Genomic DNA, 27,295 nt, shown 5'->3' with positions numbered 1-27,295 from the left:
ACTTTCTGGCACAGAGGGAGAGCAGTTACACTTAGAAATATATATGTATATATTTATATATAGGTCTATAAAAATTTATCACACTTGATCAGAACTGTCCCTCCCACCCTTTCAGTTGGCCCCAAGGGAACCAGATCCTGATCCTGGGCCCAATCCCTGGGTCTTGCTCTCTTGATGCCTCTCTGGCCCTGCTGATCAGTGTGAGGTAGAACTCAGCATTATTATCCACCGTGTTCTGCAGGGAACAGGCCAGCTGCTAAAAGAGCAGTGCCTCTCTCCACAGTACCCTGTGAGCTCCTGACCACCACAAATCCTGATGGACGAGGGGAAGCGCCTCCCACCCCACAAGTCCCTGGGGCCTGAGCCAAAGTCAGATCCTGTACTGCAGCCACTCTTGCATGCTGGATCACTTGCGCCTGCCAAAGATGGACTTCTTGCCAGGGTTCTTGTTGCCCACACTTAAACCGATGAGGAGCCGGGCTTTCTCCTCCTCTTCCTGCTGTTGCATGTTGAGATCTGATTTAGTTTCTAGCTTTCCCCGGACCTCAGACCCTGTTGCAGGCTTCAGCCTTAGCTTCTCTTTGATTACCTGGTAGGTTAGAGAGGAGTAAAAGGGAAGGTAAATATTAGTGGAACAGGCAGAATAAATCACTGTGAACCAAGTCAAAAAAGATTTGTTAAGCTTACATGAAGGCACAATGTGGCAATTCAAATTATAAAATGATCTCTGCTTTCAAGAAGCTTACAGTCTAATTAGAACCTATTCTAAACCTGAAGCTGCGTCAGCCCTCAGTTCCCTAAAACTCAACAGCAGTTAACATATATAAGTGTAAACATTTAAACATCTGACCAAAGTCATGGAGAGGGCAGGGATAGAAGTTGCTCACTTCATTCACCTGCCCGTTGCCAAGGCTACTTGTCCTACATATGTCCTACAATGAAATGCTCCTGAGCACAGGACCTGTTTGTCAGCCCCTGCTAACCAAACAGCCATGAACTCTGGCAGGATACCTGGGCAACCAGGGCTTTGCGGCTGTCCCTCTTGACAGCCATGGCAAAGTCTAGCCATGTCCATGTGTTGTTGTGGTACTCCAGACAGGGCAGCACAAGGTTAAGGTCACCCCAATCCACACTATTCTTCTCACCCTGCAAGAGAAGGAGGGAGAGGGGAGAGAAAAGAGCGAAAAGATCAGCTGCCATTTTTAGTCCAAAGCTAATACTTTTTTAATATATGTGCTGCTGAAGTGAACACACAGTCCAATCTAACACTTGAGTCCCAAGTCTAGCACTTTCCTGCAGCAGCAATCTAAAGATACTGATTTCCCTTTACCTCATCCTGTAACAGTACTGACTCCTGAAGGCAGCAGAGGGAACAGCAGATTATTACCCAAAGACCATCTTCACAATTTAGACTGTCGTGCCTAATTGTAATCTCTGATCTTATCTGGTTCCCTTCCCACCCTGTTCTAGAAAGTACTAGGGAGGAGCAGACCTTGTAGCTGACACACAGAGGAACCTGTGGAATCTTTATGTAGATGAAGGAGTTGTTCATGGCAGCTCGCTCTTTCATCTTGTCAATATCATCCACAGGGTGCTAGGAAAGGCAGGAAACGAATATGAGTTCTTGAAACCATCAGAAGAAACTTAGAACCCCAAACATCTCCATCTCCTTTCATCCCTGGAAAAGACTCAGGAAACAGAAGAAATCTTCAGCTGACCCAAACAGAACCCTAGGATTCTTCCATCTTTCTGTCATTAGGGGCATGTCTGGTACCTCAGGTACTTTCCGAAATGATCTTCTGACACCAGAACTCCGATTTAAGCCTTGTGCAACACCCTTCCCAGGGCCCAGTGGTGCTGCATCATCTGTTGCAATCAGCTGCCGAGGCTTAACCACTGGTATTCCTATGAAAAAGCAAGCACACCAGCTGTTGTCCTCTTTCTGAAGCTTCAGCTATCTCTGAGGCTGCTACCCCAGTCTTCCGGATCTCCACCATAAAAGTTCTCACCAGTAGTCACCAGTTTGGACTTATCTTCTTCATCACCAACCTCATCATCTTCTACGCTTCGGCCAGGAAAGAAAAAGCCCATTATTCTATGGAAGAACTGGTGTGTCAGCTGGATGGTGAGAGGCACCACATTTACCTAAAGAGGAAAAAGGCTGAAGAAGCAATTAAGCTCAGACATCATCCCTCAGTTTACCTACCCCTAATGTAACATAACACACAGATAGCTTTTGAGTGCCCTTTGTTCCTGGGTCCCCAAAGGACTGTTTACTAACCTCAAAGTGTTCCTTAACAGAAATACCCCCAACAGGGGGCCGGACTTTGCTGAAAAGGCGGAGGGCTAGCTGTCGCCCAGATTGGCAGGAGCTCTGGGGCCGTAGGACTACCTGTAAGATAAAGAGTGATAAGTCTACCCACAAATCCCTGCAGACTAAGAGGAAAAGCAACAGTCTTGCTAAGCTAGACAAGCTTTCACCTCTCAGATCACCACAGTATTTCCCTTAGTGGGTTTATGGGGAAGGGCCATTACAAATGCCCTGTGTTAGGAAGCATGAGAATGGGGCAGGAATGGGGAAATAAGACTTGCCTTATAGACAGCATTGGGGAGGAGGTTGTTCATAGTGAACCAGCCCAATTCCAGAAGATGTTCTGCTGTGTCATCAGACTTATTCACCTATAAAGACAGATTCCCCCCCAACCCCACCCCACACACTATTATAAGTCTTTCTCAGGAGCTTGCTAGAGAATTGCTACATATCCTGTTTTCAGGTTCTCCATATGTTTAACCCCAACCTTTGGTATCCCTTTCATCTCCATACAGTCAATTCACCCTTTAATCCAGTGTTTCTCATGGACACTAACAAGAGCACTAAGTGCCAGTAATCCTTCCCAATTACTGTGATAGTCAAAAATGGTCTCACTCATTTCCAAACTCCCAGGGGGAAGGAGTGTGGAATAATGAATCATGTCTTCTCCTCCACTGGTTATTTATTGCAGGAAAGCTGAATGTCAGTATAGAATTAATTCTATTCCAAGCTGGTATTGGAAGATTACTTCTTTCTGGGCCATATTTCTAGGGATAATCTTATTCAATGAAAGAAGCATTTGATCAAGCTCATCTATATCTGTATTATTTAATATTACAAACAACTGTGTCTAAAGGGAACTCTGCTCATGTATCATCATTAATAACCGTTAATACCAGCATTAGTAATCATATAATAATTAGCCTCTTTGTTTCTCCGAGTTAAGACTCCTGTGATAGGTCAATGTCTCTCAATACAGCTGCCTTTATGTGATTGTATATACCCGATACCTTGCTGTAGAGGAACCGCTGCAGCTCCAGTTCAGCAATTCCTAGCTGTCCATCTTCCTCTGTCAGACGCCATCGTGCCTGAGCAAAGTAGAACTCAGTGCGACGAACCACACTCACATCTTCTTGTTGCTTTCGCAACTCCATCTTATTGGCCTGCTGCAATTGGAAATCCTTAAAACACCTATAAATGGACAGGAGGGCCAAAGCCAATAAGGGTAACAGCATTTGGGTTGGGGGTGGGGTAGAATGCTCTAGAATGATGCAGGAGGTAAACCCAGAGATGGACCTATTTTGGGACAGCTATTCCCTATTTTTTTCACTGGATTCATGCTCCTCACACCCTGGGCCATGGGAGAATAAATCCCATCTTTCAAATTTTTCAATTCCACAGTTGTTGTTGTTGTTTTTCTTAAGTTCCACACCCATCTTGAGAAACTTAACAGAAGACCATGGGGGAAGGGAAAGGGAAAAAAACAGTTACAGAGAGGGAGGGAAGCAAACCATAAGAGACTCTTAAATACAGAGAACAAACTGAGGGTGGATGGGGGAGGGGGTGGGGGAGAGGGAAAAATGGGTGATGGGCATTGAGAAGGGCATTTGTTGGGATGAACACTGGGTGTTGTATGTAAGTGGTGAACCATGGGAATCTACCCCAAAAACCAAGAGCACACTTCACACACTGTATGTTAGCCAATTTGACAATAAATTATAAAAATATGTATACATATATGTATATATGTATACACACACACACACACACAAGTATATATATATGTGCTAACTATGCCACATGCTAACCATGTTAAAAAAAAAAAAAAGTAAGTTCCACACCCAGCATAGGGCTTGAACTCATGATCCTGAGATCGAGTCACATGCTCTACTGACTGAGCCATAGAGGTGCTGCTTTTTTTTTTTTTTCCAAGGTTTTATTTTGGGGGTTTTTTGGTATATTTTGAGAGAGAGAGAGAGGGAGAGAGAGAATCCCAAGCAGCTCCCCGCTGTCAGTTCAGAGCCCGACGTGGGGCTCAAACTCAGGAACTGTGAGATTATTACCTGAGGCAAAGTCAAAAGCTGGACACTCAACCGACTAAGCCACCCAAGTGCCCTCCAGGTACTTCTTAATAAAGTAATGTCTGCCCACTAATAAACCCCTATAATTGTATCTGCAGTTGTGCTCCTTACTGACCAACTTCCAAGATATTTTATTTTCAGTTCACCTGCATAGCACCAGGGCCACAAGAGCTATCTTTCTGAGCTGATTTTCTCCTTTCCCAGGAGGTACTCTAATGAGGAGCCAAAGCAGGGGCTCTCCTGTTCTCAATCTCTTGGCCAAGACCAGCAACGCTCATTCGGGAAGTGCCCAAATCTACATCAGCCTTTGATAATGCACGATAGATCTAAAGCAAGGAAGAGAAATCAATTCCAGCTGGGGCACTAGAAAAGGGCAGGGAAAGGATGCTATGGCACCTGATGAGGATATTCAGCTCTTCACTTTCCAGCTGTAGGTTGGCCTTTTCCTGGTTTAGCTGCAACTGAAGCTTTTGGTTCAGGTCAAGCAAGTTCTCATTCTTGCTGTCATCCTGCAAAGACTAGGGAGCCAAGGCAGGAGAAACTGAGAGGAGATCTCCTTTGTCCTAGGAGAACACCCTCTCCTCAAACTGCCCTGGTGACTACCTTCATGATAGAATACATCTGCTTTTCCAGCTGCCGTATTTGGGCCACATGCTGCCGCACGGCCTCCTGCAAGTGTAATATGCTGCTGCGCTGTTCCTCAGGATTGCTAGAGATCTCAAGCTGGAACCTGACTCGCTGCTTCTTCTCACTATGCTCCTGAAGGAATGGAAAAGGAAATGAGCAAGGTTTCTTAATAGACATGTCTTGTAGTAAGGTGAAATACAGAAAGGAACAAGAAACAGGGACCTCTTCTGGAAAGCTTACTTGTATCTGTTACCATTAGTAGCAAGCATAAAGGGTAGGCCAATGCAGAAGACATAAAGATTTCACAATAAGCCAGTGCCACAGGGTAGGGATAGAGGTGATAGTGGGGACCAGTTACTGTTTTTAGAGGTATTAAAGTGACTCAGCAGAGAACTGACCAAGAAAAACCACACATAAACAAGCTCTGCAGTCTCAGAAACACTCAGACCTTTTCTAGACAATTTCAACTGCTGCTATTGACTAACACAGGATGTACTCACCACAAGGTCCTTTTTCAGTCTGAAGCATGGCTTTTCTTACTGGACCCCAAATAAAGCACAAGGTCTGTCAGTTCCTGTGAGGTTAACTGGCATTCTATTAGGGCCCATGCTCACCTTCCGCTTAGGTTCTACGTGGAGCAGCAGGTTGTTGACGATGTCTAAGATCATGGCATACTGAGCCGGGTTGGTGGAGATTTCCAGCTCATGATGAATAAGGGTGAAGGTATCCACAGCTCCTAGGTAATTGATAGCAGCTAGGTAAGAAACTCAAGTTTCTCTCTAAATATCGACCCCATCTCCTAACCCATATTTGGTATTAGTGAGAGATGCTCATGGGTAGAAATAGGTTTTCTTATTTTAGAATTAAACAATATCCATTCATCCCAGTTCCCTCCAACAGTCCAGTTTATTCTCTTATAGCAGAACTTACACAATGTAGAGCAAAGTGAAAGTGTTAATGCCCAGGGCACAGTGGGACTTCTAATAACACTACTAACTCAAAACCACTAAGGAAATAGCTACTTTCAAAAATTCTCTAGTTCCCTTCTAAAAGCCTTTCAAGCCCTGAATACCTTCCTGTTTCTTTAGGAGATCTTCCTTTTCCTGGTTCTCATGAACCTCAGGTGGCTTAATCTGAGTTGCCAGCTCAGGATCAATGTCATGGCTGTAACTAATATAGTACATTCGGCAGCTACAGCGTGAAATGATCCGCTGGACTTGCTGGGCTTGTTGCGCCTCAGCTGGCTGGTTCCAATCTGGGAAGAGGTGGGAAAGAGATAAGAGAAAAACATTTTCAATGGAGGTATTGTGAGAACCTCCCAGCCATATGTGATGTTTAGGGAACTCCAGACACTTGCTTTCCCCCTAGCCTAAAACAAAATGGTCCTATTCCAGCATATGTTAATTTTAAGAGTATGTAAGAAAATGCACATCTAACAACATGATGGGGAGTAAGGGAGAGCTGACCTGTGGTGGTGGTAACCATGCCTCCCACTGCCTGCCCGCTCTCCATCAGCTCCTGCACAGAGTCCAGACTACGCTGCCGGTGCTCCTCAATATTCTTTACCTGAAGACAGAGATACAGGCACCTTTAACTCCTAGCCAACTGGGACACAGATGATTATGATGCAAGTAATACTATCTAAATTTCCACTGCCTGGAACAGCTTGAAGGATCTCCCAGGGTAGAAGACATACATGACTCCCTCCTGGCCCACCACCTAAATTCTCCAAACCCAGATGAGTTACATGTCTGCAGGCCTAAGACCAGAAAAGCAAGCTAGGTTAAAATCATATCCTATCTGGGGGCACCTGGGTGGCTCAGTCAGTTAAGTGACTCTTGATACCAGCTCAGGTCATGATCTCACAGTTCTTGGGATCAAGCCTCACATCAGGCTCTGCTTGGGATTCTGTCTCCTTCTCTCTCTCTGCTCCTTCCCCACTTGTGCTCTCAAAATAAATAAATAAACATTAAAAAAAAATCCTATCCCACCTCACACCCATTACGATGGCTACAATCAAAAAAAAAAAAAAAAAAAAAGTGTTGCCAAGGATGTGCAGAAATTGGAACCCTTGTGCACTGTTGGGGTATGTCAAATGGTACAATGGTACTATGGAAACAGTATGGCAATTCCTCAAAAAATTAAAAATAGAATTTTTGCTATATGACCTAGCAGTTCCACTTCTGGATATACACTGAGAAGAACTGAAAGCAAGGTCTTGAAGAGATTTGTACACCCATGTTCACATGGTATTATTCACAATAGCTAAAATATGGAAGCAACCCAAGTATCCACTGATAGACAAATGGATAAGCAATTTCTTGTACATACAACAGAATCCAATCCTAAAAAGGAAGATGCTAGAACACGAACAAACCTTGAAGAGATTATAGGAAGTGAAATAAACCAGTCACAAAAAAGACAAATACTGTATGATTCCACTTATACAAGGTACTTAAGAACAGCCAAAATCATAGAGACAGAAAGTAGAATGGTGGTTGCTGAGGACTGGAAAGGGGAAGGGAGGTTATGGTTTAATGGGTATAATTTCAGTTTTATAAGATGAAGAGTTAGGGAAATGGATGGTGGTGATGGTTGAACAACATTATGAATGTATTTAATACAAACTTAACTTTACACTTAAAAATGGTTAAAACCAGGGGTGGCATCCAACTCTTGATTTCAGCTCAGGTCACGATCTCAGTTGTGAGATCAAGCCCTACATCGAACTCTGCGCTCAGCATAGAGCCTGCTTGGGATTCCCTCTTTCCTTCTCTCTCTCTGCCCCTCCTCTGCTCACACTCTGTCTCAAAATAAATAAATAAACTTTAAAAATGGTTAAAATGGTAAATTTTATATCTTACCACAATAAAAAAAAATTTTTTTGAGGAAAAAGTCAATCCTGTCAAGCACAAAAAATTTCATCAAAACCAGTGACTTTCCCACCCACTTTGATATTCATGCAATTGTGGTTTTGCTGTTTTCTGTTTTCAGACAACCACTCTGACACTGTTGCCCATGGGGTAAAGGGAATGAATTCTTTTGAGTCTCTCTGCCAAGCTGAAGTCAAAGTGAATAGTAGAATGAGTGATATGAAGACCATAAGCAGATCTGCCAAGTCACAAAAAATTTCATATGGGAAAGCCAAGATCAAAGTACTCCCACCAAACTCAGTGAAGGAAATCATAAGCAAAACGAAAAGACAACCTACTGAAAGGGAGAAGATATTTGCAAATGATACATAAGGAACTCCTACAACTCAACACCAAAAACACTCCCCCCAAAAAAAACATTAATCCAATTAAAAATGGGCAGAGGACCTGAGTAGACATTTTTCCAAAAGAAGACATACAGTTGGGCTAACAGACACATGGAAAGATGCTCAAATTCATTAATCATCAGGGAAATACAAATCAAAGCCACTTCACACTAAAATGGCTAGTATCAAAATGAAATAACACATCTTGGCAAGGACGATGAGAAAAGGGAAACTGTGCAACGTTAGCAGGAATGTAAACTGGTGCAGCCATTCTGGCAAACAATACTGAGATTCCTCAAAAAACTAAAAACAGAAGTACCATACGATCTAATAATTCCACTTCTGGGTATTTATTTGAAGAAAATGAAATCATTAATTCGAAAAGCCCTATATTTAATGCTTATTATGTGTATTTATAATAGCCAAGATACAGAAGCAACCTAAATGTCCTTCAACAGATGAATGGATAAAGACGTATTTTATATATACACAATGGGATACTACTAGCCATAAAAAGGAATAAAATCTTGCCATTTTTGGCAATACAGATGGATCTAAGGGTATTATCCCAAGTAAAATCAGACAGACAAAGATAAATCCTATACGATTTCGCTTATATGGGGAATCTAAAAAACAAACAACAAAAACAGAAATAAACCCATAAAGAACTGGTGGTTGCCAGAGGGGAGGAGGGTGGGAGGAATAGGTGAAATAAATCAAGGGGATTAAAAGGTACATACTTCCAGATATAAAATAACTCAGAGATGAAAAGTACAGTACAGGAAATAATCAATAATACTGTAATAATTTTATATGGTGACAGATGGTAACTACCCTGGTGAGCATTTTATAATGTTTGTAATTGTCAAGTCACTATGCTGTACACCTGAAACTAATATGTCAACTATACTTCAATTAAAGAAACAAAAAAAACCCTAGGATATTCTACTCTAATGCTAATATCACAGCCTGAGGAAAAAAAGGGTTCACATGTAAAAGAGGGCATGCCTAAAAGAAGCAGAGGCCCGGAAAATGCTAGAGATCTTGCATAGCTCATCCTGCCCACCTCTGCCTGAGTATACCTTCTATGCCTACCTCCTGAGATTAGTGGTAAAGAGCACTGCTTGCCTGAATCACAGATGTAATATATCAGCATGACCTCTCATAGTACCAATAACTTGACCCTTACTTGGCTTGACATCTGATTAAATGATTACCTTGTGTGTAATTACACCTGAGGTTGCTTAGATTGAGCCCTAAGGTTGTTGGAGTAAGAAGCACCAGGCAGGGAGGACAGAAAAGGGATTAGCTTTTTCCCCACTGAGTAGAATGGTAAATGAAGTTATCCTATTGGTCCTTAAAGAGGTAGCTGGATCCAGTAACTCATTTGGGTGTACCATGCCCAGCACAATGTGGACACTTCACACCGGTTAAGTAGTAACAATGCTGAGTATTAGGTACATCTTATAACTATTAGATCTCCTATTATTCTGGGAGAATATCCTAGAAATTATAAAGCAAATTCAGTTTTACTACACTGAAAAGAAAATCTATAGCCTAGTCCCTGCCAACTGCTCATAATTCCACCATCTAACAAAATGCTGTCTTGACACACTTAGACCTCCTCTGACATAACTTTTTAAAAATGGTGTAATTATTTTCCATCTAAATGAAGCTTTGTATTTTTCAAAGCAGTTTCTCACCCTTGATCCTTTCAACAATCTTGTGAGGGGGAAGTATTAACTCAATTTTACAAATAAAGGCGACTTGGGGCCCTGGGGTGGCTCAGTCAGTTTAAGCCTCTGACTCTGGATTTCAGCTCAGATCATGGTCTCAGAACTGTGAGTTTGAGCCCCACATTGGGCTCAGCGCTGACAATGCAGAGCCTGCTTGGGATTCTCTCTCCCTCTCTCTATGCCCCTCCCCTGCTCTCATCTCTCTCTCTCAAAATAAATAGATAAACAAAGTAAATAAAGGTGACTCGCCCAAAGGCTCATGGCTACTATAACAGCAAAGGTGGCATTAGAACTCACATCACCTGAGTCCTAGACAAGCAGTCTTTGTATTCAACCTTACTGCTTTGCTGAAACTAATCAAACATCTTCATAAGAGAAATCAGAGAAAGGGCAGATAAAGAATTTATCTAAAGTTCTCAGGCTTACTGCCTGTTTTCTTGGCTGCGTGCTGATTAGTGTGATTTATTAGCAGAGGTCAGCAATCTTCTCAAACATAAAAAAGTTCCAACCCATTTTATTCTAGTGCTGGGAAACAAGAATTTCCCTCACAATAAAAAAGAACAGCAAGAGATTAAAAAAAAAGAAAAAAGCACTATGTGCTCACAGACCACAAATCAGAGACTGCCTGCAATTCCTGTATTTGACTAACCTCTAACCAGAGCTGTCGGCCATCCTGCTCAGTGGGGCTGCTTTCAGTGGTGGCAAAGTACTGCATGCCATCCAGTAGGCAAGTCCAGGATGTCTTTTGCTTCAATGTGTCACCATACCAGGCTGGATGGTGTTGGCACTGCAGCAGCTGAGCTTTGGCAGCTGACACAATGACACAGCCTTCTGTCTCCGCTCCACGAAGAACCATCTATGCCATAGACAGGAGCAGAATCATAGCACAAGGGCCACCAGGGAAGATGAGAAGGTCAGTGAAAGGACTGTATCAATGAATGCAGCTGGATCTAATTCTGGCTTACACTATGGTTTTAGAAATGGAAGGATTATCCTGGATACCTGGTGGAAGGAATAATTGTTTGGAGCTCTATCTGCCCATTCTTATTTGGCGCTGGGAGAAGGTGAACACATATGATCAGGATCTAGCCCAATGCTAGGGTGCTCTGGTAAAGAGAAGTTACCTGGCAATTAACCAGCTCAATAAGGCAGTTTCGGTTATATATATCATCCGTCTGGCAGGCAGCGATGCCACACAGCTGATCACTCACACCTGATTCCTCTTCTGTGAACACTACAAACCTGTCTGTCTCTTCAATCAGCTTCTGCAACATGTAGGCACCTGGCAGAGAAATAGGAAGTGGAAGAAAGTCACAATCTCAAAGGAATATGGGCAATACATCTAGGGCCAAACCGATCTTCCTTCAATTTCTCTAGAAAATACTCTCTCCAACCTGCAACTCCAGCCCACCCACTCCCCTCCTTGATCTCTGAGGGCAAAATAAGGGTTGTCATTTCATTTCCTCAATTTTAACAAAAATAACAGATTCCCAAGAGTGCTATATAATAGCAGCATTTTTTTCTCTTAGGTATATCAACCTCTGATTACTCTAGGATCTTTCTTCTCATTTTGTTCCTTATATTTTTCATTTTATATTATTTTAAATGTTGTTTGTGGACCACTCCTTTCCATATGAAACCACTCCTTTGCCATTAGTGCCACTGTGTTCTCATAGCTCTACTGCTTCCTACGATTATGCCTCTAAATCCTCTTCTCCCATGTCTTAGAAATAAGTATCTCCTCGGGTTCCCTTCTCTTCCTCTTTCTTCTAATGAGTTTTTCTAACAGAGTGTTATGGTCGATTGTGACTTTCAGCAGCTTGCTTTAACCTGTGTCTCAGTCCCCTTGTCTGTAAAATAATAGTAACTATCTCATAAGGTTGTTGAGGGAATTTAATGCAATAACATACAAAAGTATTTTGCAGAGTACCTGCCACACAGAAAGCAACTATTATTATCTACTTGGGATTAACTTTTAGCTCTATGCCGAAACTCCCAAAGTCTTCACCTCTAGTTCTAAGCTTTTAGATCCTCATTTCCAGCTGTTGGTTAGACATTACCTAGATGTACTACTTGCACCACAAACTCAGCATGTCCAAATCTGAACTCAACAACCCTGTTCCTCCCCGAACTTTAGTATTTAGTATCCTCCGGCTCTCCTATCTCTGATATTACTGTTACCATCATGCTAGTCCCAGGCTCAAAGCCTCAGTCATTATTGCTTTCTATCTTAACTCTTTCTTCCAACCAGTTGCCAAATTTCTTAGTACAATAACATTTCCACCCATCCCCTCATCTCCATTCCCACTGCCTCTACCAAGTTCAGGCCCTCATTACATGTTGTTGGGACACCATAATAGTTTCCTTATCTGTCTCTCCACCTCCAGTTTCTTCCTCTCCAGTCCTCCTCCACAGCACTGCTAGATTTATCTTCCTAAAAGTAAAGTCTCATGATGACACATCCCCATTCAAAAACTTTCAGTAGTTCACCACTGTCTACTGAATAAGGACCAAAAACTCCTTAGCCTTGTATAAAAGACCTGTGATGGTCTACCTGTGATGGTCTATGTGCAGCTTTCCTTTCCAGGATCTTCCCTCGCTCCTCGCCTTAGTTACTCTCTATGCCAATTGAAACAGATTGTTCGCTCTCCTTTGAACATATGGAGCCTTACCAAATCTACTCCTATTCAGGATGCCTTGAATGCCTTTCCTCCCCATTTCCACAGGTTCAAACCATACTCAGCCTTCAAGGTCCAGCTCAAATGCTACTTTCCTCGATAAACCTTTCCCTGATTGCACTCCCTCCTTCATTCCAGTCAAGAACTCCCATATACTTTTTTCTCTTTTGATTTCTCTTTTGATATCACTTTCCACCTTGTTCTTAAATTTACCACGAACTTGCATTCCTCTATACTTATTCCCTCTCCTTAAAACACCCTCTCCTCTTTTCTTGCCTGCCGAACTCTTATTTATTTTTTAAGGCCCATCTCAATGATCTTTTCTGGGAAGCTTTTCTAGATTTCCCTATGCTGATTTAAATACTTTCTTCTTAAACATTCTTAAAAAGCATTTTCATAATGAAATAATAATTTACATGTCTGTCTATTAGTTTCTGAGCTTCTCCTCATTTTTATATCCCTAATGTCTAGGGTTATGTCTGGTATATTATAAACCCACAATAAGCTAAAATGAATCTATGAATGAATGAGTGATTGGGAATGAATGAATGAACTAAGCTCATCCAGAGATGATAAACTTGTTGAGGCAAGTAGAATGTCATTCGTTTTATATCTCTCACTGAACCCAGCACAGTGTTTTACGCCTGTTAAGTACTCAATATTTGTTAACAAATTAATTCATCAAACCACATAACAATTCTTTAATCATTTTTCTCCCTTACTCATCCCGTTCTGGCCCCATCACTCCTTCATGATCCTCTCCTCCTTCCCACAGGATAACACCCTTTAACTGCCCCTATATCACGGCTATGTAAGTCAGAGGTGACCTAATATGGAAAAAGAATAGTTTTCATCTCTATATCTAGATGGAACCAGCCATGATTTAGTCCTCCCAGTTCTTGTTCAATCCTATGCACATATCCTACACCTAACTCTATGAAGTTTTATTTCCCCCAGCTTACCTCCTGAGGACCCCTTATCAGGCTGTCCACTAAAGCTGGGAGTGCTGACGGGAGGTGGGGCTGGGGCACTGGTCAGAACACTCTGCTTTGGCTTTTTAGCTGGCATCTGGGGATCAATCTTTAACCCCTTCAGGGCCTCCGTAGAGAGATTACGTTTGAGTACAGCTGCCTTTTTATAGCCATCATATAAACCAAAGGCAATGTCCCGATTGGTGGTTGTCCAGGAAGCCCGTAAATCTACCAAGTGCAGCTGGTGTGTATGAAAGGCAGGATCCCCAACTCGAGTAGAGAGCTCCTAAGAAACAGGAAAAGAACCACAAGGTAGCATGGAAATTCCCACTATTTCTCCTGGACCACAAAGGCAGAGGCAAGAAAACAAGCTTGTTGAACAAGAAATCTGTTCTGGGGGAGAAAAGAAGACCCTGGAGAAAGAAAAACTAAGTGGTCTTAGTTTGTGCATTAGATTGCATTCTGACTACATCCGCTATATTTTAAATGATTTAGAAAATTTCAACACATGGGGCGCGCCTGGCTGGCTCACTCGGTAGTGTATACGACTCTTGATCTCCGGGTCATGAGTTCAAGCCCCACCTTGGGTGTGAAGCCTACTTTAAAAAAAAAAAAACAAAAAAGAAAAGAAAAGAAAATTTCAACATAAAAAAATCTTTCTTTAATTAGGAAAAAACAACAACAAAAAATGCCAAAGAAGGTGCTAGGAAAAAAGTTTTACTGTTTCTTGAAAGGCAAGAGACTATCTTTAGGAGACGGAGAGAAGGAATATTCAAAAAGAGGTACGCTGATACAAATGATGATAGTGAGTTCATCAGACAGTAATGATATTTTTACTTGGAATACAGTTAGAAACGTTACCCGGGACTTAGCTTAAAACCTACTGCTATGGACTAAATTGTGTCCCTCTCCATAATTCATATGTTGAGACCATAATCCCCAATGTGATAATATTTGGAGATGTGACTTTTAGGAGGTAATTAAGTTTACATGAAGTCACAAGAGTGAGGCCCTTGTGATGGGATTAGTGCCCTTATAAGAGACACCAGAGAGCGTGTTCTCTCCCTCTCTTTTCCTGCCATGTGAGGACCCAGCGAAGGCAACTGTCTACAAGCCAGGAGGAGAGCCCTCACCAGAATCTGACTATGTTGGCCCCTGATCTTAGACTTTCCAGCCTCTAGAACTGTCAGGAATAAATTTCTGTTGTTCAAGCCACACATTCTTTGGTGTTTTGTTATAGCAGCCCTGTAACAGCAGACTAAAACACCTACTGATAAAAATAAGGTAGCAAAGAGACTGTGTCAGGCGGTACCTCCTCAGCCGTGCGATTGCTGTGCCGTTGGTAGGTGAGAGAGGACAGGCTCAGTAGGTGGGTCTTTGTTACCAAGGGATCAAGGCAGTGATCAGCATTTTCTTCAGTGGGTGAAGCCATAAGGTGAACAGTCACCTGACTTAGGTCACTAACCATCTGGGTCACACTCCAGTCAGAGATGAGACGCCGCATCACTGTGCCCGCTGAGAAAAGGAGGCATACAGAGCCCATGCAGACCAGTACAGAAGAACAGTGTGGGACACATAGAGGGAAGAGAAATGTGAAGGGCAAAGAGGGTAGGAAAAATGAAGGCAGTCTTTGACCTTACCTTGAGGTATAAGCCGCTGAGTTCCCCTAGTGAAGACATGGCCCTGACTGCACTCAATCTGGATGCCCCGTTGCTGGGCAAATGAGGCCCAATAATGCACCTGGCAACAAGAGAGCATAATACTGAACAAAGAATGACATCAGATGATTAAGATGGGAAAAAACACAAAAACGAGGGAAAGGGAAAGAACTGAAGATGTCACCAGGGCTGTCAGAGCCTGACCTGTAGCTGGGGAAAGAGTGCAGTATAGGAAAGCTGCTTGTAGTGCTGGCCGAGTTTCTTTTTGCTAGGTTTCAGGTTATTAAAGAGCTTTCCCCTACAGATAGGCCTTGTGACACTAGTCCAAGTTGCCCAGAAGTTTTGCATCCAGCGCAGGGTACTACTATATAGCAGAATCCGGGGCTGGGATATCGCTGCAAAAGAAAGGATAGACATTTCCTACCTGTGGTTAAAACACAGAGATAAAGCTAGCTTCAGCTTTTAGAGGTTTAAAAATCCAAACAGCATTCAGCCTCACACTATCCCCAACACCCATTCCTTTTAAAGATCTAAGCTTTGTTTTCACCAACCCTCTCTCAGAAAAGGTCCTAATCCAAATCCTCCCTTGCTTTCCTTATCCCCTCCCCCAAGGGTCAAGTTGAAGTCCTCGGTGTTTAAGCCCATCCTCCCAACCCTTCCTCCCGCTGCCCCAGACCCAAGCCTCACTCCCACTGTGCCGGGTCAGATCCATCTTGATGGAGAGATTGAGGTTCTCAGAGCGGAATGCCCGGTAGGAGTCATGGAGCTGGCCCAAGGGCACCTCAGGCAGGAACTCTGGAGCCCGCAGAGTGACACCATGGTGATCATGGGGGTTCCCATGGCACAGCCACTGCAGGTCCAGTGTCATGCAGAGGTCAGGCAGGTGAAGGAAGCAGCAGTCATCATACCTGTCTCACAACAGAGTCCCAGCCCTCAGTGCCCTGGTCACTTGCAACCCCCTGGCCCTTCCCCACTCCCTCCAACCTGAGTCCCTCACCCCGTTGAGGCATTACTCCACTCACTTAGAAGCTGTTCTCACGTTGACATCCAAGTCACCCTTGAACACAAACTGACCAGGTTTCCAATGAAAAGACAGGTGGCTCCACTCCCAGTGCATATTTTCAGTTGTGTTGTACGGGTCCTATAACCATCCCCAACAACTTGGTGAGATCTGGATACAAGTATCCTCCAAATCTCCCAAATCAGTACCTTTTCCTCTCCCTACCATGTGCTACACAGGCCCCAACCACACCATCCTAGTAACTCCTCTGGAACCCCTCACCTCAGTAGCCAGCTGGTGCAGATTTGCCTGTTCTATGTCCATGTGCCAGTCCCCATGAAACAGTAGACGGCTCTTGTCCCACCAGGGCAAGGGTGGGCTGGGGTCAGCTGAAGGCTTGGTCAAGAGGTCCACAGATTGGCTAATCAGGGTCCAGGCTGGATCCCAGCACGGGCCCCATACCACTGTGTACTGGAAGATTTCCGCTGGGACAGAGGGGCAAAGGGTACAGCTTGTTACACAACTTCTTTCTTCACTCCAGAAGGGCCTCAGCTCATCTCCCATCCTAGCAACCACAACATCCCTCAGCCAAACCAACTGCCTTCCTCTACTCACAGCGGAAGTCGTGGTAGAACTTGAGTGGGGGCATGTTCCTCTCTACTGCCACATTACCCCATGGAAGCCCCAAGTGCAAGATCTGACGCCGCCGGGAGCAAGGCTGACCACTCTGCTCGGTGCCCACAAGTCGACCCATCAGCCTCCAGTCACGGATCTCAAACAGGTATCGGGGATAATCTCTTATCCGAACTGTTATTACAGGGAGGATATACAATGGCTATTCAGAGGACTGTCTCAATATTCTCAAACATTTTTCTCCCCCCACCACTACTTTTACCCATCTATTTAACAAAGTCAACTGAGAGAACAAGAGCTGGCAATTGACAGAAAAGCTGAAAAAGGGCATGGAGACACTGAGCAGATGGTGAGGGGAATACCACTGAGATCCAAGGGGTACACCAACCCTGAAGATGACTGTGTTAGCTGTCCCTTTATGTTAGCCAAGCAGTTTCAGGGTGAAATTCAGGAACAAAGAAAGGGAAGAGGAGCCCACCCATCCCACTCCACCCATCCCACAACCACCAGAGTTCCCAATATAACTGAGCTCCTCTGCATCCACTCAAAGAGCTTCCTGGAGCTGGGAGGGCAAACACCAGACTCTGCAAATAAGGAAGTACTACTTACCCAAAAATGTCTTAACACTGCACTTGAGCATACGACACCACTGAATGACAAGATCTACTCCCTCAGCAGGGAAAGGGCTGCTTGGATCAAGCTCTTGAACTTGCTCTACCACACGCTCAGGGCCATGGAAGGAGACATCTGCCAGAGCTACCAGCTCTAGCCCCGCCAGGCTCCAAGTGAGCAGGGCCCGGCGCATAGGTGTGTTGCCATAGAGACGACGGGAACGCTGAATGTAGATTTCAATGTTTTTATGTTCCAAAGAGGCATAGAGCTCCTCAATTTTGCGGGCTGGCAGTAACTCCCCATGTTGCTTCCGAAGGGCAGCCACCTTGGCATCCAGCAACTGCAGCCTTTTGGCACTCTCCTTACTTTCATCCTTCATCAGTTCATAGTTATCACGAAGTTTCACCTCAAAAATGTCATCCAGGAAAACCCATGAGAAGTGCTGAACCTTCAAGAGTAGATCCGGTGGGAGTGGGGCAGGGCTTAGAGAAGCCTGAGCATGCGTTCCTCGATGCAGTCCCTTCAGCCATTTCTGAACTCCCACAGCCTCATCCAGAGTTCGAGAGAAATCGTACTGATAAGGAAACTCCACTGAGACTGATCCCAGGGACAGGAGCCAAACACGGTTCCGGAGGGTCTGCAGCACAGGGAAGGGGTTCCGGTGGAGGATCATCTCCTCCAGTTCAGGTAGCAGCTGTACTTCCACCTCCTTGAAGTTGAAGATGTTATTGCCATCAAAGCCGGCAGCCAGCTCTGGGCAGTAAGCCTGCAGTGAACCCCCATGCCTGCTCAGCGACACACTCTCTGCAGCCAGGGTAATGAACTTGTCCTCAGCTACAAAAGCTGTCAGCTTAGCTGTGCTCACCTCTAGTGTGAGGTTTAGGAGCCGCTTTGGAGGAGATGGCTCAGGTAGATGACCTTCTGGCTCAGACGCAGCCTCTGGAGTCTCTAGTGCAAGGAGTGGAACAGTCTCGGGAAACAGAGTGGCTCTTAGTAGGTCTCGGCAATGCAGGGTAGCCAGGACGTGCTGGTACAGGTACATGTGATCTGGGGGGCTCCAAAGTAAGGTCAGCCCTGCACCACACTGAACCTTCAGGGAGCAAGAGAAAAGGATCTGTCAGTTACAATATCCCAAAATAGGAGAGCTGACCGGGAATATTATACAAGCACACCTGGGTCAAGAACCATCTCCACTAGGAAGTATTTCCTGAGTAGCCTCATTAGTTACTCCTTTGCCTTGTTCCCCTTAGCACGAATGTGCTGAGCTAACGGTTCTTGTTTATCTTATGTGTAAGAGCACTCACACTTTTGAATTCTCAACTGGATTCTAAATTGTCCGAGAGTAGAGATCATGTGTGTTGATTCTTTAATATCTACCATAGGATATCAGCTATGTACAGCAGACAGTTAATTATTTGGCTTTATATTTCTGTCTATGAGTTATTTTTCTATAACAGGCTCACTCTGCATAATAACCACTGCAACAATCAATTTGAAAATGTTTTATGCATTGATTGCATCTCAATTCTTAAATATAAAAAAGACTGACCACACAAATCAATACAGCAATTGATTTACACAAAAGTATGCCTCAAAGAAGGGAGTCCTTGTCAGCTTGGAAAACAAAATCAATTCTGAATAGTGAAGCAGAGAAAATTTAAATTCCAGAACAGAAAAATTCCTTTGAGTTCCAGCCTCTAAAAAGGCAACTCTTCAGTTTCCAAGGGAAGCTGAAGCCTGACAATTAGGAAGATATCCCACACCTCTCCTAAGAGGATTCCATGTCCACCTGATAGTCTGAGGAGAAAAATCTTGGAAAGCCTCTTAAAACTTGCCAGTGCCTCCATCTTTAGAGCCATTCCAGCCTTTTATTTTTATTTACTTATATTTAAAGATTTTATTTTTAAGTAATCTCTACACCCAACGTGGGGCTCGAACTTAAAACCTCAAGATCAAGAGATGTATGCTCCAGCAAGTGAGTCAGCAAGGCACCCCTCCCTTCCAGCCTTTTAATGAGATGGGTGCTTCAGGAAAGTAACACCAGATCATGATCTTTAAAAAAAAAAGCTCCTTATTTTTCAGAGATATGCACTGAAATGTTTACAGTTGAAATTATACGTCTGGTATAGGTCTGCTTCAAAATAATCCCAGAGCGGGAGGTGGATGGCAGAGTGTAGCTAAAACACATTGGTCCTAAGCTGGCAATTACTGAAGCTGGGTATGGATACGTACAAGTTCATATGTTCTAATTGTGTGTATATTTTACATCCCACAATAAAGAGTTAAAAATGTACAGAACAAGCAAGGACAAAAAGAATAACACAAGGTGTCCTATTTCTCACAGTTTGAGTTTCACACCAGACTCAAAAGACTGGGAAATGCTCTAAGCCTAGGGAGAAGCCAACCTGACTCCACCTCCCCAAAGAAGCATTACCTCCAGGGAGCGGATGCTGCTGTGGTAGGTGATGGACAGCATGGAGAGGCTGAGCACGGGAGTGGGGATGTCAGGAGCCTTGCAGCACGGCTGCATCTTCTCTGTGACGGACTTCACCAGCGCAAGCACAAGTCCCTGGACACCCACAGTGGAGGTTTCAGCACTTCCCAGGATAGTCAGCGTGTCCAGTCGGACCTCGGAAGCACCTAACATCCAGAAACCATGTCAGCATCGGTTCGCAGCTCTCAAATGGCAACCGCAGCCCTCACTCTCCTTTCTTATTTATTCCCTCCACTCTAGCTTTCTGTGTTACCCATACCTCCCTAAGATCATTCCTCATGTTTCAGGGAAACTTTTCCTTTCCTAAATTAACCTACCTAAATCTGGCAGACCCAAAGAAGCTCCCTAACTGCTACAAGGTGCCCGGAGATGTACCAGTTACTCTCTAGAACTAAACACACACGGAAATAAAAAAAATCAATTTCTTGATCAACTATCAAGGCTTTTTTTTTTAATGTTTATTTTCTTTTTGAGCAGGGGAGAGAGAAGGAGAGAGTGGAACAGAGGATCAGAAGAGGGCTCTGTGCTGACAGCAGACAGCCCAAAGCAGGGTTGAACTCACATATTGTGAGATCATGGCCTGAGCCTAAGTTGGACACTTAACCAACTGAGCCACCCAGGTGCCTCAAGGCTTTTTTTTTAATAATGATTTGACTTTTTATTTTTTTAATACAATTTATTGTCAAATTGGCTTACAAACAGCACCCAGTGCTCATCCCAACAAGTGCCCTCCTCAATGCCCATCACCCATTTTTCCCTCTCCCCCACCCCCTTTTTAAAATAAATCTTGCTTAATATTTAATAGCTCCTATAGACCTTTAAGAAACATCAAGAAACCCAATAGTTATGTAAGACCTTCCAGTATCTCATGCCTTTAATTTAGAAAATTTTCACATAATCATGGGGCACCTGGGTGGCTCAGTCAGTTAAGCATCCAACTTCAGCTCAGGTCACCATCTCGCAGTTGGTGAGCTCCAGCCCCAAGTCGGGTTCTGTGCTGACAGTTCAGAGCCTAGAGCCTGCTTCAGATTCTGTGCCTCCCTCTCTCTCTGCCCCTCCCCTGCTCATACATGCACATGCACTTGCTCTCTCTCCCAAAAATAAACATTAAAAAAATAAAATTAAATAAATAAATAAAATAGAAAAATTCACATAGTCAGCTTCATTAAATGAAAAGGCACAGACTGAACCAGCATAATCTGCTTAGGTTAGAAACTACCCACTTCGGTACAGACTTCCTGTCCCACTTACCAACCAGGGCAGAAAGGGTGAACAAGTTCATGTCCTCCACCTTCAAGTCCACCTTCCACAGTAGTGACACAGATTCCCCAAATGAAGACTCTCTAGAGACAGCGGACTTCCCAGACTGTATGTCCATCAAGGATAAAATGCGAGAGAGACACTGGGCACAGGTATCTGATGCTTCTACCTGCAGTCCTCGGATGGTACAATCAAGAAACAGGGTATCTGACTGGGTGCTAGACAGGCCCAAAGGTTGGTTATAGCTACCCTAGAAAAGAAGCAGAGGGAGCCCCATTATGAGCATGCAGACACACAGTTCTATAATACCCTGATGCATCATATTCTGCCAAAAAGGGGCTCCATGCTCTAAAGCAGGGCAGGACAAGGAAACTATATGGGGCTCCTGTTCACCAAAGTCCCCACCTACCTGTAGTGTGAAGGAGTCCAGGACAAGTGCCTCACCCCAAACATGCATATTGGGTGGGTGGGGTGCCCGCTGAATGTGAGAGTCACTGCCCACCCGCCAGCAGAGGTGGTCCACAGTTAGGACGCCACGCTGATGGATACTCTGTGGCCTCAGGTGCTGGTAATCTGAACAAAGAAGGTGGGAGAGAAGAGTTCTGTGGAACCACTGTGGCCATCAATTGGGCCCAGCTTCACTAATGGACAGATTCTTACTCCTTTTCCATACCAGAGCCTTACCTAGAGAGATGGAATTGAATCCCAAGGCAAAGGGTGGTGTATCACCAAGCTGAATGGAAACGTTGACATTGGAGATGGAAGTGCTAAAGATAATGGGAGCCAGGATCTGGGGGAAGGTTCTGCAAAGGGACAGACATCACTGTTTGGTAAGGAAAGAATTCCAGCTTCCCATTATGGAGAGACACCTGAAGCTCTCCAAAGTCAGGGTGAGTTTGGTTGTGATTCTTAGAATGGAAAACAACCAGAAAATTAAAAGACTGAAATTTTCAGTTTGCGGTTTACTGCTACTCCCAACAGTAATCTGTAAGAATGCCACAGTTACTAGGTTGAACCACATGAGACTGCCATTTCATAGGTCAGATATGAATGTCAAATATAGACATCGGCATATCGTATGATTCAACCTAATACAACCAAGGGGCATTCCTTCCAAGCCATGGAAGGTGACATGACCGACCACCTTAAAATCTAAGGCAGACAAGATACTGTGGATCATTTAAGTTCAGTTCAACAATTGTTTATTTTGTATAATAAGGCACTATGCTGAGCAATAACGACATAGAAACAAAAAGGACCTCATCCTACCGTCAAAGAACCTAGTATAATGGGGAAGATCTATAAAATAGAATTGCTACTGAAGTAATCAAATACACATTTAACACAATATGCCACTTTAGACCAAAAGAATCTGAGAATCCACCTGGTAAGATGGTGGCTGAAAAAGATTACACTGACCTTTTTTTTCTTTGCGTAAGAACAGATGAACTAGACCCTTGGGTCTCCAGTGCTAGCATGTGCAGCCAGTGAGAGAATTCCTGGTGCCGGTAATGAATAATGCAAGTATTCAAAACCAGGGAGGCTAGGAGGTCGATGGTGGTCACCTGAAAATAAATACCAGAACTGTGGGCTTGGGTTTTATCTCATTAGCTCACAATGCAACGATACAGGGAGAGAGTAGAGAAAGGAACGATTCTTGGTATCACAGTCATCACACCTGCACACTGGCCTTGAGGGAGTTGAGACAGACAATGCGCTGGCGGCTCTGGGACAGCAACAACCCATCTGTAAGGGTAAAGAGCAGATCAGAGAAGAACACTGGGGAAACAAAACATAAAACTAGGAGAGGGTCAGAGGCAGGCAAGCAGATGAACAGATTATCACCCAAACTCATGAACTGGGGCTATTTTCTCTCAGTATGTTCTCTCCTCTCCATCTCCAGTTACACTGATATTAAACTAAAAAGACCAAATGGGGCACAGGGGAAAGAGTGTCTGGTACTCTCAGTACCGACATCCCCACCCGTGAACCTTTCAGTACGAGTTCAGTGTTCATCTGTGCCATATCAGAGTTTGCTGTGAAGCTTCGAAGAGGCAGCTGGTCCTCATCACGGTGGTACAGGAACTGCAGCAGCTTCAGTGTCCAATTCAGGTGCCTGGATGAGAGACAGACTCTGGCTCAGAAATACGTGCCATTCTGGGGTGCCTGGGTGGCTCAGTCGGTTAAGCGTCTGACTTTGGCTCAGGTCATGAGCTTGCAGTCCGTGAGTTTGAGCCCCACATCAGGCTCTGTGCTGGCAGCTTGGAGCCTGGAGCCTGCTTCAGATTCTGGGTCTCTCTCTCTGCTCCTCCCCCATTCACACTCTGTCTCTCTCTCCCTCCCAAAAATAAACATTAAAAAAAAAATTAAAAAATAAAACAAACAAAAAAAAAGAAATACATGCCATTCTTACTCCCTTTCTCCCCACAGACAAACTCAGTGCAGCTACTAGGCTGGTTACAGAGACCCCAGCATATAGCTCCAGTTATCATTCTCCGTACTTCTGTGCCAGGAGAGATCTCACCTCTTTTGACTGTTCATGGACAGCACCACACTTGTGATCTCCATCTTCACTTTGACCTGGTCTGGCAGCTGCTGAAGGAGGTACAGGCCAGGCAGAGCTGGCTCAGCCAAGTTCTCTGTCACCTCTGAAAACATAAATGAATAACACAAGAGCAATGAATCCTGAACACACTCAGGTCTCCCAAAATGCCCCGTCCTCTTTGGCCACGTCTTCCACGTAAAATAGGCTAACCCAATGCCCAATATTAGGCCGGGGCTTTACCTGAACAAGGAACAGGTTTGGGTGCTAGGCTTGGGCTCTGGCGCAGCAGCTGACTATGGAAAAGGCCCTCATGCAGTTCAGCATGGAGTGTCCACATATCCACAGCGATCACCTTCAGTTGCCGACTGCTGATGCCCACCTCTAGACACAACTTTAGGGCCAGTGAGAGCTCCGCTAGGCAGGTGTCCTCCTACAGGGAGGATAAGCCTCTGAGGTGTTAAAAAGTAGGCAGTTTGGGGTCAAAATGCAATGTTCTGGAACACCACCTTGAGAGAATCCACATAAGAACACAGAAGCTCCTTCGTATCTTGCACCCAGAAGGAAACAAGGCATCTGAATGACCATGGCATACTCACCAACTGGCCACTCTTTAGAACTTTGCTGTTGATCTGATTTAGGCTCACCTCACATTTCAGCCTGGGAAAGGAAAAAAAAAAAAAAATTAGAGTACTTGGCCCCTTTCCTCACCATTTAAGTTCAGTCAAGCTTTGTTGGCTGAAAGGAACAAGGCAAGGAGAAATGCCTAATCTCAACCTCTCCTCAATTGCTACAGGATGAAAATCTGACACCTTAATAAGAAAATTCACCCACCCTAAAACAATTTTAAGACAAGAATGGAACTACCTGACCCTCTTCTACCCAATGGTTACCTTTTCCCATCACTGTCCAAAAGAAAGCTGCTTTCTCTGATCTGAATGTGCCACAAGGACTCAGAAGTAGCCACCTTGAGAACCATGATGTTTATAGAATCTACGTGAATGGAGAACAGCTAGAAGAAGCAAAGAAGAATAATGATTAATATCAAGGCACTACCTTTCCCTCCTAACAGAGAAAGAATAAGAGGTAGCTCTTGATATGACGTTCCCAAAAGAGTGGAAAAATCCACCCATGACTACAAAGCCAGCCATCCCTACTACAGTCCAGGAAACTGGGAGAAGTATCTCACCTGACAGAAGATCTTCAGTAAGGATGGACTAAAGGACAGTTCCTTTTGATGCACCCCAGTGCTCTGAGAAAATGGGGCAAACAGGCCAGAAACCTTCTGTAGATCCGTTCTGATACGCACTTCTCCAAAGCACAATGCCACATAGCGTCTGTTCAGAAGAGAAACCTCACTATCATCAGGTCCACCCTTCCCTAGCAGTCTCCTCCCCCCCTCACCTTCACTCTCTCAACCTCCCTAGAAATATAGCTCAAATCATGGATAACAGTCTCATAGTAGGTATCAGTATCTGTCTCACGAAATAACAGCTTCCAGGCTAAAGGGGAGGGGGAGAGGGAGACATCAGCAAAACCCCTCCTTGGGTTGTGAGGCCTCTGTAGAATGTCATTCTGCAAACTCCAATTCCAAAAGATTCCCCAAGGGAAGAGTAAGGATGTAGAGTACTCACGGCAGGTCATGGCTAAGGAGTTTGCTGGAAATCCACAGGCTATCAATTTCCTGAAACAGTGTGGGAGAAAGCTTTGTACATTAGCTGCCAGGTAAACCATTAGCGGCTTGACAGACAGGAAAAGTTCTACAAGGAGGAAGCCCTTCCACTAAATATTTTCCACTCCATTTCCACCAACTTCTCTCCTGAGCACTATATCCTGCTCCTCACAATGACATTGGCTCAACTTGGTTAGTAGTCCTCTTTCATGGATATGTTGCTGTTTCCCCTCTTAAATTAGAACAGTAAGCTCTTCTATTTCCTGTTATCTTTGTTCTGTCCTTACTTCTGTATCTTTCTTATTGTACCCTGCACACTCTGTGCCTTATAAGGATTTTTAACTCAACAACTTGCATTGATCCCAGCGTTTCCAAACTAACTCTTAAGATCATCTTGGCAAAGGGGTGCCAAGGCTGGGCTAACCAGGAAAGTCACCCAGAATTTTTTTAAAAAGTAATAAAAAGTTGAAATTCAGCTGGGTCCACCCACACACATACCCAGGGAGTTGCCCAAGACTCACCACTGTTTGCTGGTGCTGTTGAAACTTAAGGCTGACATTCTGGATCCAAAAAAAGGAGCCGATCTTTAGCTCCGCCTGCAGCTTCCGCTGACACCACTTGGTGGCCAACCGGACCACAAACCACCTGCAGAAAAATCCTTGTGAGTTCACAGGACCCTCTCCCAATTTGGGCTTTCCTCATTCCTTGCTGGTCCTAGAAGGCCTTGCAAAAAGGTCATGTCCTAAAGCTGGATCTTCTGAGCAACTCTCCAGTCTCCCAAAACAGCATTCTGTCACTTACACTCAGCCACAAAGATCAAGACCCTAATTCTGTAGTGTCCCCTTCACCCAGATGAAATCAGACAAACTACAGTCCATCTCCTAAGTTGGGGACAAAGAAAGCAATCCTTCCAACCCTTAGGAACCCCAGATGAAGAAAGAAGAGGCCCCAATAGGATTCGAAGTACAGGCAGCTGTGTCAGATGTGCCATCAAATACTCCCCCACACAGTCCTTGTCTCCGCCCTCTAGACAGGTGTCAGCGAGAAGGCGGTGGGGTCACACCCGGCCGGCTCAAATGCCGTTCTCTCCTGGGCAGCCAGACCTGTTCCGGCTCCTAGGGCGAGGCTGCAGGTGCCCTCTGCACTCGATGAAGGGTGCACTCAGGGGCGTGTGGAGGGAGAAAGAGACACCACCAAGCCGGGGCCCCTATACACACACACACACACACACACACACACACACAACCTATTCAGCTTCGAGCCTCAGCATCTCCTCAGGCCTCGCCCGCTCCCTCAGTCTCCCCTACTCCCAGGTCCTCGGCGCCAGCTCGGGTCTTACGCCCCCGCTCAAGCCCTCTCCTCGCCGCGCGACCCCTCCGCGGCCCTCCTCGGGCCCTCCCCCTCCGCCGCTTGCACACCGTCCCCCCCAGACCCCTTCCCCTCCCGCGCGCCCTTCTAGCGCGCCCCCCTCCTCAGTCTCTTTTCCTTCCCCAGCCCCCGCCCGCTATAGCCGGGATCCCCTCACCGGCCTAAGAAGAGGGCGCAGAGCGCAACCAACAGCAAGGCCAACAGCGCGGAGAACAGGGGCATTCCGGCCCCGGCCCGGCCTGGCTCTGGCCCCCTCCCTGCCGGGCCCCCCTCCCCACGCCGGCTCCGCTCTGCGCCGCCGCGGGCCGACCAGCCGCACGCGCAGGAACAACACTGGACAAGGAAGCGTTGGAGCGCGTGCACCCCGCCCCCCACAGCCCGCCAGCCAGCCCG

General features: G+C 44.9%; 1 protein-coding gene across 2 annotated transcripts; it reads right to left on the bottom strand.

Annotated features, from left to right (window-relative positions):
• Positions 1-25: 25 nt before the first annotated feature.
• BLTP2 (bridge-like lipid transfer protein family member 2) lies at positions 26-27,232 on the bottom strand. 2 transcript variants are annotated; one of them, XM_060646781.3, is made up of 39 exons: positions 27,060-27,232; positions 26,056-26,179; positions 25,497-25,546; positions 25,052-25,199; positions 24,756-24,874; positions 24,462-24,522; positions 24,106-24,295; positions 23,845-23,968; positions 23,312-23,436; positions 22,999-23,066; positions 22,740-22,885; positions 22,005-22,123; positions 21,730-21,893; positions 21,312-21,570; positions 20,001-20,206; positions 17,564-18,656; positions 16,937-17,128; positions 16,604-16,806; positions 16,344-16,462; positions 16,009-16,229; positions 15,526-15,716; positions 15,304-15,403; positions 14,976-15,178; positions 13,655-13,949; positions 11,139-11,296; positions 10,664-10,870; positions 6,486-6,585; positions 6,092-6,274; positions 5,634-5,755; positions 4,996-5,151; positions 4,789-4,910; positions 3,322-3,502; positions 2,589-2,679; positions 2,282-2,388; positions 2,010-2,145; positions 1,775-1,905; positions 1,493-1,594; positions 1,012-1,146; positions 26-589 (listed from the first exon to the last, which is right to left on the bottom strand). In XM_060646781.3, the coding sequence occupies exons 1-39, from the start codon at positions 27,122-27,124 to the stop codon at positions 407-409; spliced, it is 6,699 nt and encodes a 2,232-aa protein (XP_060502764.2). In that variant the 5' UTR covers positions 27,125-27,232; the 3' UTR covers positions 26-406. The 2 variants fall into 2 exon arrangements, 1 of the variants encoding a protein (XP_060502764.2); XR_014136060.1 differs by lacking the exons at positions 26-589; positions 1,012-1,146; positions 1,493-1,594 and having other exon boundaries at positions 1,790-1,905; positions 2,010-2,161.
• Positions 27,233-27,295: the final 63 nt, after the last annotated feature.

Source organism: Panthera onca, chromosome E1 (assembly GCF_046562875.1).
Source record: "Panthera onca isolate mPanOnc1 chromosome E1, mPanOnc1 haplotype 2, whole genome shotgun sequence".
NCBI classification, from domain to species: Eukaryota; Metazoa; Chordata; class Mammalia; order Carnivora; family Felidae; genus Panthera; species Panthera onca.
Note: the sequence above shows the minus strand (reverse complement) of the source record. Positions and strands in the feature narration are given on the sequence as shown.

Bases quoted from the DNA above. Each gene is read 5' to 3' on its own strand.
- BLTP2 (XM_060646781.3), bottom strand. From the start codon at position 27,124: ATGCCCCTGTTCTCCGCGCTGTTGGCCTTGCTGTTGGTTGCGCTCTGC. The intron at 16,230-16,343 runs GTGAGTGGAGTA...GTTGTGAGACAG, and splicing joins AACGTGAGAACAGCTTCTAA to GTATGATGACTGCTGCTTCC. The intron at 15,404-15,525 runs GTCAGGCTCTGA...TCTTGTTGCCAG, and splicing joins CACTCTTTCCCCAGCTACAG to GTGCATTATTGGGCCTCATT.